The following is a 16,827-nucleotide window of genomic DNA, read 5'->3' as shown; positions in this document are numbered from 1 at the left end:
GGTAAGCTTTTCTCATGAATTTTTTTAATAATTAATTTTTTTCATGCATTGGTTGGTACTCCCTTCGTTTTAAAATATAAGACCTTTTAAAAATTTCACTAAAAGACTACATACGAAGCAAAATGAGTGAATCCATAATCTAAAATATGTCTATGTATATCCGTATGTAGTTTATAGTATAAACTCTAAAAGGTTTTATATTTAGGAACGGAGGAAGTAGTATTTTTACATAGGTTTAATCGTTTATAGCACCGTTTCTTTCTAGATTACCATAATGCTTTCTTTTCTTTTTAATTGCTTTGCCACATCATTGTTTTGTCTATGTGACACCCTCAGCATCGATGCACTGGGAAGGGCCTTATTAACCTCTGGACCTCTCGAGAGCAATTCAAGGGAGCCTCCACTTCGCTTGGCCACTGCGATGGCCGCCGAGATGGCGATCGTGTTGGCCGGCGGCCCAATCATCAGTTCGGTGAGTTCGCTGCTCTCGGTGATCAGCTGCATCACAACGGCGGTGAGTAAGGCGAGAGAGTGCAAGGACAGGTGCCTGGATCTGGGCCAGCGGGTTCGGCTGCTGAGGACAATTCTTCCCGGGTTCTCCTCAGCGGCGGCGAACGACCGTGGCACGGCCCGCGCGCTGTCGAGGCTCGGGGAGGCCCTCCTCGGCGCGCTGGAGCTTGTTCAATCCTGCGACCGCGAGAGGCGCCAGTTCTTATTCATTTTCAGCGCCGAGGAGACGCACGCTAAGTTTGACGTCGTCAGGAAGAAGATCGACAGCTGCCAAGGTGATCTCTTACTTGCTGTTGCTGCCCACTATTGCCGCCATCTTCGAACACCCATCGTCTACAACATACGCATAGACAGCGCGGTATTACATGTCCTTGTCCACCCACGAGGAGGAGCAGCATCGTCATCGGCTCCCCCGCAGCCCGAGGAACGGCGACATCGACACGGCGAGGCCACTCTTGCACGCACAGCGACGACAAGAACCAGCCACAGCTACCGCGACATCATAATTAGTAACGTGCAAATTGCACCACGAGTGCGAGAAGCAGCACCCTCACGTCCGGACGAACGGCGTCCACACGGCCGGACTACTCCGCCCCTTCAACTTCTGGCTGGTTCCTACGAGAGGCCATCTCGTCGTCCTCTCTCTTATGCCCCGGCGGAGGCACGGGTCGCCGGCCCCGGCGCACATCGCGGCGACAGGGTTGAGCCAGCGCTGACGCGACCGTCCCATCGGATGACGCTCAGGGAAACACCATTCGCCCATGCTGCTGCTCCCTCGGCGCCTACTCCAGTGGTGCCCGGCCGTGGACGAGCTACTGGACCTAGTGCTGCCGCGACGACTCCCGCAGTTGCTGATGCGATTGCGCGTGCGCTGGCCAATCAGCGCAGCGATGGCAGAGGTTGATCGGCCGGCCGCCGCATCCCCGCGGCCAAACCAAAATGACTACGCAGATCTGTGAGGTGAGGTACTCCATCCTTCAACAGAAAATCCCGCAAAGTTATAATTTGTGCTAGGCGTCTTGGTGACCCTACGAAAATGAATTTCAGTTCTGAATTGCTTATAAAGAGGGATTATAATGGGCATTATGCTGTAAATTCAGGAGGTCCAAAAATTTGTCGTTGCCAGAAGCCTGGACGCTGGTTAATGTAGTATTGTAGTTTTACCTGCGTATTTTCTACTAGCTGGAAGCCTCTCTTGAGTGTTAAATTGTCAATGATAAGTTTGTTGGAACTGTAAGAGCAGGAACGGATGAGTTTCATGATGGTACTTTCTTCCTCAAAACATAGAAAGAGATACCATCTTGTACTATACACTACATATGCCGTTGTACCGATACAATACAAAATGGGTATATATTGTATATGTACGGTTGTCTGTAGTGTAAATACAATACAAGGTGGATATACGTTTCCCCTTCTATGTTTTGTGAAGGAGGGTTTACCGAAGCAAAAATGTAACTTTATACTAGAGCTAGTGTAAAATTAAAACAATTATTTTAGAAGAGAGACAATACTTGTTAAGTATGAGCATTCAATGTTTTTTCTTGTTCTAGCAAACCGTTGCGGAAACTAGTATGTTTTACTTGCTAAGAATACACAGAGTTAACATGTTAATGTGAGAAATTGACCAATTTGTTTTACTCCAAGGCCACCCCGACTCTTAAATATACTTGGCAGCCCATCCATGTAGTAAAATAAACCTCCCCTCCCTCGCCATTGACCACATTCATTCCCGGGCCGCCTAAGGCTGGTTGTAATGGGTAGTATCATATATTAGTATTATGCATATGATACTAGTGTATGATACCACATCCGTAATGCATAGTATTATATGTTAATATCATAAGGTAGGTCATTTATTGACATGCAAGACACATAGTAGCACATTATTTAATATGATACGGTATCATAATATGATACTCAACCCTCTCTTTCCTCATTTAAATCTATGTCACCTCATCAAAATTGCTTAGTTGGCATGCATGATACTACCTATGATACTCCCATTACGGGCAGCCTAATCCGTCAGCAACCTACCGACGTGCCTTCACATCCACTTCGGTTGCCCAAAGGGACGACTCGTAGGTCACCGGTGTCCATTAGAAGAGCAGATCCACTAAAACTGCATCAAATCGCCGGATGGTTTTGGCTATTCGTCCTTCTGGCATGCCACGCCGCGTGGTTGTCCGTCGCGCAACCTCGTTGTCCACCGTTTCGCCCCGGATGCCGCACCTTCCGCCTCGACTTCAGCCTCGGCTGCCGTCGATAATAACACGACCGTGTTAATGGCCCCGGCGGCTCACCTGCCTGGCGCCTCACCTACCCCCGGCGCTATATAAACCTGACGCTCCTGGCTCGCATACCCACCCTGGCTAGCCTCTCTCTCCCTCCTTCTCTCCACTCCACCTCGACGGTGTCTTCCCCACCGCAAAGGCCGGCATGTCGTCGAGCGACTCCGACAGTGACGGAGTGACGCCGGGCGGCGTCTGGCCGGCCAGCCTGGCCGTTGGCCAGACTAAGGATCTGGCCGGCCAGCCTGGCCGTTGGCCAGACTAAGGATCTGGCCTGGTTCTATTTATACGTGCCGCCGACGGCGAAGCTGTCGCCGCCGTGGAGGATCTCGCCGACAGATTCGCCACCCTTGGTCCATCGGCGACCAACGAGGAACTCCGCGGCTACGCCGGCTCTGCTACAACAGGAAGGGCCGCCGCCGCTTCTCGTGCGACAAGAGCTTCGACGAGGTCATCTGGGTGTTCAAGCGCGCTGGCCGAGGTCTCCCCGTCGGATCAGACTGGGCGTTCGGTTCCCCCGAACCGATCGTGCGGTTCTTCGGTCTTTGTAAGAGTTCGGTTATGAGAAATCGCAGACCGATTAGTGCAGAAAAAATTGCCAACCCGTCGTTCCGGTGCACCGAGAAATCGGTTCGGTCATCGGTTGTGAACAAACAACACCGATGCATACTCATGGAAAAAACTATGAGCAGTGACATGTAGTGAGGCAGAAACACGAGTTGTTAAATCAGCAAAATGTGCAAGAAATTCTGCCAACTTGTTGACATTCTCCCAATCCCGCCCTTCTGGAACTCCAGGGGACTTGTCCTTACCTTTATCACTAAGTAGATCAATTGCATAGTACGGATCCTCATCAGCATACCTCACAAAAACTTTCTGGTAGCTAGCAGCAACCTTCAACATATAATATGTAGAGTTCCACCCAGTGCTCACATCAAGGATTAAAAAAGCTTTAGTATTAACCTTCTCTAGGTCAGCACATTCTTTGGACTTGGTCAATCTATTTGGGCTATTCCTCACAAATCTAACAGCTGAACGCACACGCTTCACTGAAGTATCAACTTCTTTTAGACCATCAGTAACTATTAAGTTGACAATGTGGGCAACACACCTCATATGAAGATATTTTCCTACAGATATGCAAGTCTTAGCTTTACTCAGTTCCTTTTTCGTGTAACCAATTCCACCATCATTATTACTAGCATTATCGACTGTATTGGTTTATCACCTTCTCTATCCCCCAATCAATCAAGGTTTTATGCAAGTGTTTTCCAATATCATCTCCTTTATGACTCTTAATCTTGAAAAGACCAATCACTTTCTTGTGAAGTTTCCAGTCTTTACAAATGAAGTGGGCAGTAACAGTCATGTAGCTATCTTGTTGTTGAGAAGTCCAACAATCAGTTATGAGACACACTCTTTCACAATGTTCATTAAAAAAAAGTTTCAGTTTAGCCTTCTCTTCAAAATATTTGCCTACAATCTTATCTTATATTTACTAATTGGATGCATCATACAAGTCTCCACAATAATCCACATCATTAAATTATTTACACCATTGATCTATATAATTATTCAATCTTGACCCCATGATTTATGTTACTCTCATGGTGAAAAAAATGACTCAACATACACGTGACAAAGACCAAACTTGAGTTAGCCTATACACGTATTGTTCCATCCATGCAGCCGTGATCATGTAGGAGTCCAGTAGCATGACTCCTTTTACAAATAGCCTACGTACCTCTACACAATTCAGATTACACGTATTGTTCCATACCTACAGCCGTGATCATCTAGGAGTCTAAAACCTTGAATCCTTTTACGAACAGTTCGACGTACCTCTTCCTAACGAAATTCAGGCCTACCTTTCCTTCTCAATCGTGTCCACTATCACTGTTGTCTCTTCAAGATCGGCGAGGCCAATATGACGCTCCTTGCCCTTTCCGTACAACCGACCAAAGTCTTCATCCCCTCCTCACTGGCTCCTACATGTCGTATTCTCAAGATCTGTCTGGCCTCTACTTCGCGTGTCTTCCCCCTCGCGTCGCCCTTGCCATGCAGCCGGCCAAGGTCTTCGACCCCTCCTCCATGTTCTCATCCCATGAGGCTCAACCACTCCACCACTTTCCCAGGTTGTCATCCCATCCAATCTTGCCAACGTGTCGCGTCAAGCATTAGGTTTTTCTTTGTTAACACGAACGATCATGTCTAAACAAGTTGTTAGCTGGCTGCTGGACGAGGAGATAGAGCTTCTCTTTATAGGTCGTTGTGGATGCAAGATGATGGAAGCAATTTCTATAGATTTAAGCACGCCAATGCTTCGTTGACCTTTCGATAAATATGTCTATAATTTCATGTCGTTGTTGCTACGGTGTTACTTTTTATTTAGTTGAACAAGATATGAACAGTGATGTTATTATGGTTTAACAGATAGAGCATCCTGGAAAAACAAATATGGAGTGTCTATCCACTAAAATAGTCGCACGGAATGATCTTAGCAGTGCTTCTTATTTTCCTTAAGTTAGTGAAGAATAAACAAGAATATGAGAAGTATTCTAGGAGTTGGTTTATTGGTCATGTGCAATACTATGAGTTTTAATAAGAATAGACACTCCAAGCTGCAGGAATTTTTTAGAAAAGGAGACGGCGCCCCGGCCTCTTCATCGAGGGATGCATGCGGCCATATATTAATAACGATCCCAAGTCATCGAACAGTACAAAAAGTCTTCAACAAAAGAAAGAGAGAAAAAGATACACGGCATCCAACGCGCCACAACCGGGGTGCACATAAATAAGCCTAGATGACTAACCACCTATCCTATTAATATGACGCCATCCAAACCGGTTGAAGATAGCCCGAGCTACCATCTCCCATCGGACACACCGAGTAATCAAAAGCTCCCTGGCTTCCACAGGAGTGAGTGATGACCATGTGCGGATCAAGGCAGTAGCCCTGAAAATGACCTGCAAAAAGTGAATATGTTGATGTTTGTTAAATACCAAGTCATTTCTACAGTTCCATGTAGCCCACAAAAGTGCACACGTTCCTACTCGGATAAGGCTAGCAGTTTTAACATCAACCTCCTTTAACCACGTCCCAAATAACGTGTTTAAACTGTTAGGTGGCTTAATGTTGAAAGTAATAAGAAGCGTTCGCCATAAAAGTTTAGCCAACGGACAATCCAGAAAGAGGTGCTTAATCGTTTCATTGTTCTGACAGAAGCTGCATCTAGTATTACCTTTTGAGTTACGTTTTGCCAAATTATCCTTTGTTGGAATAAACCCCTTGTGAACAAACCACATGAAGATTTTAATTCTAAGTGGAACTTTGACCTTCCAAATATGTATGGACTTCGGAATAGGTACTGAATCTATGAGATCTAAATACATAGAATTTACTGAAAATGCTCCGTTAGTGGTCAACTTCCAACGAACACTATTGGGGTACTCAGTAAGGTTAATAACCATCAACCTTCTAACTAGATGCAGCTAGCTAGACCATCTGTTACCAAGTAAGGCTCTACGGAACTGAATATTTAGAGAAACCTCACGCAATATTGACGCAACGGTCGCCTGTCGCCGTTGTGTAATATGGTACAGTTGCGGATACCGAATGGCTAAAGGCGTCTCCCCCAGCCAAATATCCTCCCAGAATCTCGTAGATTGGCCATTGCCAATGGCAAACCTAGTACTGTGAAAAAATGCATTTTTTGACCGCATCAACCCCTTCCAGAAAGGGGAGTCAGTCGGTCTCACTGTAACCTGCGCTAAAGTCTTGTTGTGTAGGTACTTATTCGTCAGAATCTGTACCCACAAACCTTCTGTCTCCATAGATAATCTAAACAGCCATTTGCTGAGTAGACATTTATTTTTAATCTCTAAATTTTCAATCCCTAAACCCCCTTGATCCTTAGGTCAACAAATGATGTCCCATCTTGAGAGCCTTAGTTTTGATCTCATCACTCTGCCAGAAAAATCGTGACCGATAAAAATCCAACCTTTTCCGCACCCCAACACGTACTTCAAAGAAGGATAGGAGAAACATAGGCATACTTGTTAATACCGAATTAACAAGTACAAACCTTCCTCCATATGATAAGAGCTTGCCCTTCCAACAACTCAACTTTTTTTTCGAACCGGTCCTTGATGCATTTCCAATCCTTATTTGATAATTTTCTGTGATGAATTGGGATCCCTAAATACGTAAAAGGTAAAATCCCACTAGCAAAACCGAACAATTGATTATACGTGAGTTGCTCATCCTTGGCCTTTCCAAACCAAAACAATTCACTTTTCTGAAATTGATCTTCAGCCTTGATAGCTGTTCAAATAAGCATAGGATAAGTTTGAGGTTTCTGGCTTTACTGAGATCATGCTCCAAAAATAGAATCATGTCGTCCGCATACTGTAAAATAGAGACATCCCCATCGACAAGATGCAGGATTAAGCCCCCTACAAGGTCCTTCACATTAGCCCGCTTAATCAGCAGTGCCAACATATCAGCGACAATGTTAAATAAAATGGGAGACATTTGATCCCCTTGCCGGAAACCCTTCAGTGTCTGGAAAAAATGACCCACATCATCATTCACTTTGACACCAACACTTCCTTTTTTATAAAACAATCGACGTGCTTATGCCACAGCTCATCGAAACCCTTCATACATAGGGTTTGCTGGAGAAACGACCATTTGACTTTATCGTATGCTTTTTCAAAATCCACTTTGAAGATAACCCCATCAAGTTTCTTCGAGTGAATTTCATGAAGAGTTTCATGCAAGACAACGACTCCTTCAAGGATATTACGTCCCAACATAAAAGTTGCTTGCGAAGATTGCACCACAGAATGGGCCATCTTAGTCAACCTATCCGTTCCCACCTTTGTGAAAATCTTGGAGCTAACATTTAACAAACAGATCGGACGGAACTGTTCAATCCGTGTGGCCCCTTCCTTCTTTGGTAATAGCGTTATAGTACCAAAATTCAAATGGAAAAGTTGAAGGTGACCATAAAAAAGATCATGAAATATTGACATAAGATCAGTCTTAATAATATGCCAACACTTCTTATAAAACTCTGCCGAGAACCCATCTGGACCGGGAGCTTTACCATTCTTCATATTCCCAATCGCCTCAAACACCTCTTTCTCGGAGAAAGGAGCAGATAAAATCTCGTTGTCAGTCTCTCCAACTTGACGAATATCCACAACTTGGTGCTCATCCATAGACACATAGCTATGACCAGGAGCACCAAATAATTGTTTATAGTAGTTAGAGATGTACAATTTTAGATTCTCATGACCTACTATTGTACCCTCATCTTGCTCAAGCTGCACAATTATCTTTTTCCTATGTTTTCCATTTGGAATCAAGTGGAAAAACTTAGTGTTATTGTCCCCAAGTACTATGGACCTCACTTTGGCTCTAAGCGCCCGTTTCATTTCCTCCTCTCTCAGGAGAACACGCAATCGCTGTTCGGCCTCAAATTTCAGAGACCTTTCGTTTGCATCCAGAAGACAAATCTCAGCCTTCCGATGTAGCTTGTCTATAAGTTTGAGGAGCTTATCTTGCTCATCCTTATAAATTCCGGATACATTCTTAGACCAACCCCGTAAGTACTGTCTAAGATGTCTAATCTTGTTCTGCCATATTTCTACACAGGTTTCACCCCTCAACTCCCTATTCCATTCCCTCGCTACCATATCCACGAATCCCTCCCTTGTGAACCAACTTGATTCAAAAGAGAATCCATGTTTGTTTCCCATATTGCTTGCCTCACCGGAATCCAGCAAGAGAGGAGTATGGTCCGAGATTGCTTGTTGAAGTGCTCTAACAGTTACTAGCGGGAACTTCTGTTCCCATTCAATACTAGTAAGGACACGATCCAACTTAACATATGTCTGGTTTTGTAGAGCATTCGCCCAGGTATATTTCCTACCTGATAGAGCAATCTCCCTTAGATCTAAGCTCTCAATTATTGTGTTAAACATGAAAGGACATCTGCCATCAAAATTAACACTACTTTTTTCATCAGCCCGCCTAATAATATTAAAATCACCACCTACCAAAAGTGGTAGTTTCTCATCACAAATCCTGACCAGATCCGCTAGGAAATCAGGCTTTAGTTCTGGCTGTGTTGCGCCATAAACAACAACAAGAGCCCATTGAAACCCATCCCCCTTCGATCTAATCCTGAATTTGACTACAAACTCCCCAAACACCACCTCCCGCACTTGAATTGTGTCACAGCGGACTCCAAGTAAGATCCCACCAGACCTTCCTCTTGGAGGGAGACAGTGCGAGTCAAAATCCACCCCAGCTGATAAAGAACTTAAAAATTGTGAAGTAAAGTTATCCCGCCCTGTCTCCATCAGTGCGATAAAATCGAGGTGATGTTCTAATGTAGCTTCTGCTAGAAATCTTCTTTTAGCCAAGTCTCTAAGACCTCTGCTATTCCAAAAAATTCCTCTCATTATTCATCATAAATTTTTTTGGCAATCTTAAATCTAGCACTTCTACGCACCACAGAGACCGGATATACTTTTCGTCTCCATGGTCGTTTCGGCTTTTCTAGAAAATCCTGGTCCATATAACCAGAGATTTGAGGGTCTGCCTGAGGAGATTGGTCACCCACTCCTTGGCCATGTAAGACCTCGTCCGCACCAACCTCTAGATCCTTTGTAGGGGCCAGACTATCACAAAGAGAGTTGAGTCCCCCTAGATCATTAACTTCAGACTCTTGCATTGGTTTAACTGCCGCTAAATTTCTGACTAAGTCTAACGCTCTATCGACCTCTAAGTCTAACAGATCATTAATAGATTTAGAAATTTCTCGGCCAGTGCTCCCCAAAGTAACCCCAATAGAAGCTGCCTTATCTATAATATCATGCGGAGAAAAATGAAGAATAGAATTATCTATAATTTCAGATTTTTTTGATTTTGTTTTCTATTTGTTTTATTTTACTGTTCATAGAGGATGCCTAGACACCCAGGAGCTATCACACCTTTCTCTTAAAATTTTGGAAACAAATATTCGAGAAATCAAACAATGTTCATGATTTTTTTGAGTTCATGAAGTACTTTTTATAATGAAATTATGCAAAAAAATTGTCAATTCTAAAAATGATCATGAATGGAAAAATATTCTAAAAGTTCAAAAAAAAATAATGGTTTGTGACTTAAAAATAGTTTTTCATTCATAAAATGTTTGCTCATTTAAAAAATGATCATGCATTTCTTTGTCCCTTTGCAACACACAGATCCTTTTACTATCTTATATATAATAGAAACGACGCTGCTACACGTACGGCGTTTCTCGTACGATAAACGTCCGATGCTACGTGGGAGTGAATTACCACACACGGGGCGATGGAGGCGGAACGGCTTCGTACACGCAATGGGTTTGGGTTTGGGCCGGGTTGGATCGTACTTCCTCTTCTGTCCTGGTAGGCCCCACCTCTTAAATAGAAAATTACTCTGTTTTCTTTGTTTAGAAAACAAGCTTTCCTTATCCCTTTGCTCAGGCAATGGATGGAGTCCTCTAGCTGCTACCGCTGCTATCTAAAAACATTCAACAAAATCAGATCCATAGGAGATGTGATTGGTAAAAGCACAAGCTTGAGGTAATAGCTAGGAAATTTAGTGCCTAAGACCACATTTATCTTGACCAAGGCAGCATGCTTAGAAGTAGTCCATTCTGTGTCTGAATCTAGCTAGTATATTGTGATGACAACAAAAAAAGATTCATATGTAGCTCTACTTCTTGCATCTTCCCAAAAGACATTTCTCAGTCGTCCATCCTCGTCCACATCCATAACATGAAAAAATGTGGATCAATCTTCTACGTAGTGGTGCAGATTGCATGTGAATCAGACGGATCTGCAATCAGCAGCAAATAACTCATAAAGAATATGATATGGTACAGATTTGATCACAATAATGCAATAGATCCTACCTGGTTGGCTTTCCCCTATAATCAAACCTCTTTGCAGTGGTGCAGATCAACAGGGAAGAGATCGTGAAGAAGATGAGATGTCCTTCTTTGGAGAGAAGAGGAGGGGGCGTCAAAACTTGTGGATTAAAGAATTGGCTAGTTTTGAGGGGTTACCGAACAGTACACTAATATGGGTTTTGGGCTTGGGCTGGACTGTGGGTCATGGGGCAGTCTTAATTAGGAACCACGAGCATCCCTAATGTACGATGGAACCGTCGAACGTTTATCGGACGAGAAACGTCGTATGCGAAGCATTTTCATAATAGAAAAGGTCATCAGCATCAGGAATCTCTATCTCCACTGACCATACACACAGAGTTAGAGTGACAATACTCAGTGCATGTAGCACTGCATGCCTGCTGCTAAAAGATAAATACACACACAAGGAAAGAGATCCCTTTGAACGTCTCACAAGACAAATATTATTTTAGTAGATGAATCAAACTCAAGTCTCAAGAGACGACAATAACAGTAAAGTTTAACGACACATGACACTTAGCCCTCATGACTTAATTTGGAAATAGGAAATAAATACTATTGGCAGCATATAGGAGCCCTATCACTGTAATTCACCAACTGCTAAACTTGAAGGCTTTACTTATGCTCCAGCCTTCATCAACAAGTTATCCAAATCTTTTGCTCTGGTCTTCATCAACAAGTTATCGAGAACTACAACCAATAATACAAATGAGTGGTTCATCCGACAAAATACACTTGTAAATAAGAATGTATTTTTTGAAATCTCACCAATTCTTAAGAAATAGGCTTTGCGGTGGTGGTGGACTTGGCATTGCTTTCGAGCTTTGCTTTCTCTTTATGTTCCGCAATTAAGTGTGAAAACAATAATGGCGGAAACAAGCATTATATAACAACAAATGAACACATACTACAGGATGCAAGATTAATGTATTTGATTTACCTTGTTCAATCTTGGCCAGCTCTTTAGTGTTCTCTGCTATGCTGGGATGAGTCCCACGTCGAAGCCAATCTTGAGTGCACACAAGAACTTATACCATAAGAGGAGTAAGAGAACTTCTAAAGTCATCTAGAATGCGCCCACTAGTTGAGAATGCAGACTTTGATGCAACTGTCGAAGTGGGGACATCCAAAGCCTCACGAGCCAAGCATGCCAGTATAGGAAACCTCGATGAATTGACCTTCCAACAAAGTAATATGTCAAAGTTTGGGAAATCATCTTCAGTTTCCTTAGCAAGGAACTTGTCCAGCTCAGATTTGCTACTGCTCCTACAACCATTGTTCAGCCTCATCTTTTTGGCAATCAAAGACTTCATCATGCTTGCGTGCCCTCCACTTGTAGATTTAGCTACCTGAGAAGCACTACTTTGAGTCGATGCAATTTCTGGAGCATACATCACCCTATACTCTTCGAACAAATCTCTAAGACAAGTATTACCTGCAGCCCACACCTTAGGCCCCTTGTCATCCCCATACATTTCCAAAATGACAAGATATGTGTATTCTGAAAGCTTGTATCTGCAATTCAACAACAGATTAATTTAGTATCACTGCTACTACAGAAGAAGAAAGCTCATGTAATGAAAAAAATATTGCAATAGTTCAATTGTTTTACCTTGGATCAAGTGCTGTTGCAATGAAATCAGCAAGTTCATGTTCTCCTTTTCCTTCCCCTTTTTACTGGGATCATCCTCATGCCAATTGACCCAGTATTTGTCATACTTATCCTTCATCCTCTCCGCCATTGCAACTTTCAAACTATCTCCACTGTCCATCCATTTTTTCACTAATATATTGACCTCACCAATCTCATGGAAAAAACTGTGAGCAGTGACATGTAGCGAGGCAGAAACACGAGTTGTTAAATCAGCAAAATGTGCAAGAAATCCTGCCAACTTGTTTTCATTCTCCCAATCCTGCCCTTCTAGAACTCCAGGGGCCTTGTCCTTACCTTTATCACTAAGTAGATCAATTGCATAGTACGGATCCTCATCAGCATACCTCACAATAACTTTCTCGTAGCTAGCAGCAACCTTCAACATATAATATGTAGAGTTCCACCTAGTGCTCACATCAAGGACTAAGAAAGCTTTAGTATTAACCTTCTCTAGGTCAGCACATTCTTTGAACTTGGTCAATATATTTGGGCTATTCCTCACAATCTAACAGCTGAACGCACACGCTTCACTGAAGTATCAACTTCTTTTAGGCCATCAGTAACTATTAAGTTGACAATGTGGGCAACACACCTCATGTGAAGATATTTGCCTACAGATACGCAAGTCTTAGCTTTACTCAGTTTCTTTTTCATGTAACCAATTCTACCATCATTATTACTAGCATTATCGACTGTATTGGTTTATCACCTTCTCTATCCCCCAATCAATCAAGGTTTTATGCAAGTGTTTTCCAATATCATCTCCTTTATGACTCTTAATCTTGAAAAGACCAATCACTTTCTTGTGAAGTTTCCAGTCTTTACAAATGAAGTGGGTAGTAACAGTCATGTAGCTATCTTGTTGTTGAGAAGTCCAACAATCAGTTGTGAGACACACTCTTTCACAATGTTCTTTAAAGAAAAGTTTCAGTTCAGCCTTCTCTTCAAAATATTTGCCTACAATCTTATTACACTCTCCAAGAGCGAATCGCAGGGCGAGCGATGGGCTATGCCACATCAGATATTTACTCTGTTGAAGTAAAAAAAGAAGAAGCAAGGGAACAAAACATGCGTCCCGGGATAACGCCTCCAGCTAAAAATCCTTCCTTTGCTTTCCCCCACGAAGCCAACCTTCCTCCTTCTGCTCATCCTCTGCATATCCTTCCTCCACCCATCCTCGCCGCGGCGCTCCCCCTATGATCCTCTCCTTGCCTTCCAGCGCCGTTCATCTTCTCCATGGACCCTCCTCCTGCGCATGAAGCTATGTGGCGACGATCTCGTCTTTGATGGAGGCAATGCAAAACCAGTGGCGGAGGTGAGAATCTGGAAGGTGGGCGAGGGCCGGTCAAGCTAGGCTCGATTTCAAGGTCTCTCATGGCCATGCCCATGCCACTTGCGCTCTTCTCCCTCCTGAAGTGCAGTTGCTTTTTGGGGGTTCCATTCGAAGAGCACTACTATGGGCCACCGGCCAACAGAACACCCTCCTGGGCATATTCCCCTAGAGAAGAAGAAGACCTCTTCCGCTTCAGATCCCAACGAGGTCGCTTGTTTTCTCTTTGCGATACCAATTTCTTGCTTGTTGCTCTTCAACTGGTCGATTGCTCTGTTTTTGCTTGTGGTTATGAGGTGACCACGAAACTTCTAGATGTTCATCCATCGGGCATTTTGATCGTGTTTCTGTCCTCCGGCCTGTCGGGCTGCTCATCGTGAAGGTTACTCCCTCAAATGCACTTTCTGCTCCAAGTTTTTTTTCCAGCAGTGTTGTTAGTCGGTATTCTGAATTTTATATGGTATAGTTGTCAAAATTATGTTGATCTTTGTAGGGCCAAGGCCACACCCCCACACCATTGTTTTATCTGATACGGATAGCACATTCCATGCAATTAAGGTTAGAGCAGGACAATATATAGTATATCTTTGTTTCCGTAGGCACTTAACCAAAAAAGATGCAAGATATTGCTATGACACTAACAACTTTGAATCTAGAAAATTTGCTGCTGGTAATATTTTGTTTTGTTTATTGGGACCTTAATACAAATAAATTTGTGTTGAATCACCCTTACATTTTGGATGCATTGGTTGGAGTTTTAATATCTATCCAGTTGTCCATCAGTGGACACAGTTATATGTTGTGAACTTTTATTGAGTGTCCATGTCTTTCTGAACTTGTTTCACCTTCCCTTGACATGGATGGTTTATTTACTAATCAAATATATCAGGCACTGATGTTTAGCAACACTGTGCCACCGGCCGCCTTCTCTCTCCCACGCCACCGACGAGGCATCTCCGATCCGCCCAACCCCGAAGACTCAGCTTCTTCCTGTCACCACCAGGTACTCCTCTCTGCTTGATGCCGCTACCCAGCTCGCCTCTGCTTATGTATTTATTTTCAATATGCATCTGAGAGCTTGCGGTCGATGAATCCAGTCATGAGCACCACCACCGTCTCCGCGATGAGTTCCAGCGGCTGCTATCGGAGGAACTAACCGAGGAGGCTGATCTCAAGCTTGACGACATCGTCCACGACCACTACCAGCACCGCAATTTCTAGCCAGAGACAACACCCATGTGTCAGGTTTTTTACATGTCCTTTCCTGTATAAGCGATTCTTCACACTATGGTCATCTAGAGTAGATGTTGGTCAAGAAATTCGACACCGTGGGTTTTTCCATGGATGACTAGGATGCTGGTCATGGATTTTTCGTTCACATGAGTATTATTTTGTTACCTGCAAGGCTGGAATCATGTTTGAATCTGATAGGGGTAGCAATTCGTTAGTCCAATGCACACTGAAAACATGGACCGTGACACCATTTGACTGTGTACTTGGACAGGTTGAGGGCATCCTTAATATCCATATAGGTTGTTTATGGTTACTCAGTAACAATTCATATAATTGTAATTCGATTATATGAAGCTATCAGTTCATTAATTCATGATCATACTTGTTTTTATTCATTGGGCCTGTAATGTTTTTTATTGTCCGCCTTTTATTCATTCCAGCACCTATATCTGAAGAACATCAAAGAAGATGATGGCACTATCAAACAGTATGAGGACATGTCTGCATAGTCGAAGACTTGCTGCCATGGCAATATTAGTTGTAGGTGGAATTGTATTGCAGATTTTGGTAAGCTTGGACATCTAACATTTTAGCGTCAACTTTTTTATCCTTTTTCGATGTTGCCCAAATCTCTGCAACTCTGTCTTCTTTAAGTATGTAATCTTTATAATAACTCATGGCCCCCGATACGACTGATAATTTTGGGGGATTTGGAAGGCGTGTGGCGGAGAGCGATGGGGTGCTCACTGCTGGTTCATTAGCATGGCGTTGCTCATCTGACTCCTCCTCCCAATGATTTTCTGTGAGTTCCGTGCTTTAATCCTCGATAACCATTCTTCTGAATACGTACTTATATTCTGACTGTTTGTTTTATTTTCTTTAGAATCTTGTAAAGACAAATATCAAGCTAGCAAATAGATGTGTCTGTAGCTTACTCAAATTTTATTTGACCAGTTAGGAAGGCAGTTTGATTCACCATGCCTAAACTTGAGGTAATGCATCACGCACCTCTATCACCAGGATTGATTACCTATGAGTCTGTGGCTTAGTATCTGTAAGAACATAGCTCAATTGAGTCGCGGGTCCATCCACGCTCTGCTCACCTTCCTCTGCTTCCTCCTCCTCTTCCTCTGCTCCCACGCCCCTTCCTCCTCCGATAAGCATCCCCCATAGTGGATATAGATCCAGATGCATAAGTTTATGCGAATAAATAATCAGTCGCGTGCTCTCCATTATGACTTTTCGAGTTTTGCCTGAGTTTTACAGATATGTCGAGCTTCGGCAGCGCCGGGACGGAAGGTTGGCAACTGGAGGCCGATGATGCTATAAGCTTCTCGTATCAGCTATATCACACCTTAAATTATTATGGCGCCTTCCTTTGCCAGTTTCAATCGAACAACACGATGTAATTTGCACTCAATTATGCACCTGCGTACACTGTACTTATGCGACAACAGTAATGAAATCTCCAATTGTATGCTTGCTTTGCCTCCTTGGTTTCAGATTTTTTCGTGCGTTTGAGTTGCTTCTCAATAAAATTGAGATCATAGTAGGATATGTGCTTACAGACTGTCTTGATAATTTCACAAACACATTGTTTGAACTATTACGTTCGTTTGCTAGATCATTACACGCGAAGCAATCAAGTTGCTGGCCTAGAAAAAGAAAAATACCTTCCGTCCGGCTGATCTGGCATGCTCAATCGCTGCAACATGATCACCGTTGGTAGCCAGAAGAGCTCTGTCGCCTTCATCATCATCGTAGTGTTCAAAACAATTTTATCTGAGATGTGATAAGATACAAAGGGCCTGGATCAACTGTCTTTTAGGAAGCTGC

At 43.3% G+C, this 16,827-nt stretch overlaps 1 protein-coding gene across 1 annotated transcript; it reads left to right on the top strand.

The window, feature by feature from the left end:
• Positions 1-342: 342 nt before the first annotated feature.
• Positions 343-2,053, top strand: LOC123410952. Its single transcript, XM_045103874.1, has 2 exons — positions 343-1,470; positions 1,611-2,053. Exon 1 carries the CDS (start codon positions 422-424, stop codon positions 1,412-1,414), a length of 993 nt encoding a protein of 330 aa, XP_044959809.1. The 5' UTR covers positions 343-421; the 3' UTR covers positions 1,415-1,470; positions 1,611-2,053.
• The last annotated feature ends 14,774 nt before the right edge of the window (positions 2,054-16,827 follow it).

Source organism: Hordeum vulgare, chromosome 7H (genome assembly GCF_904849725.1).
Source record: "Hordeum vulgare subsp. vulgare chromosome 7H, MorexV3_pseudomolecules_assembly, whole genome shotgun sequence".
NCBI lineage: Eukaryota > Viridiplantae > Streptophyta > Magnoliopsida > Poales > Poaceae > Hordeum > Hordeum vulgare.
This window is presented reverse-complemented; position numbering and strand designations above follow the sequence as displayed.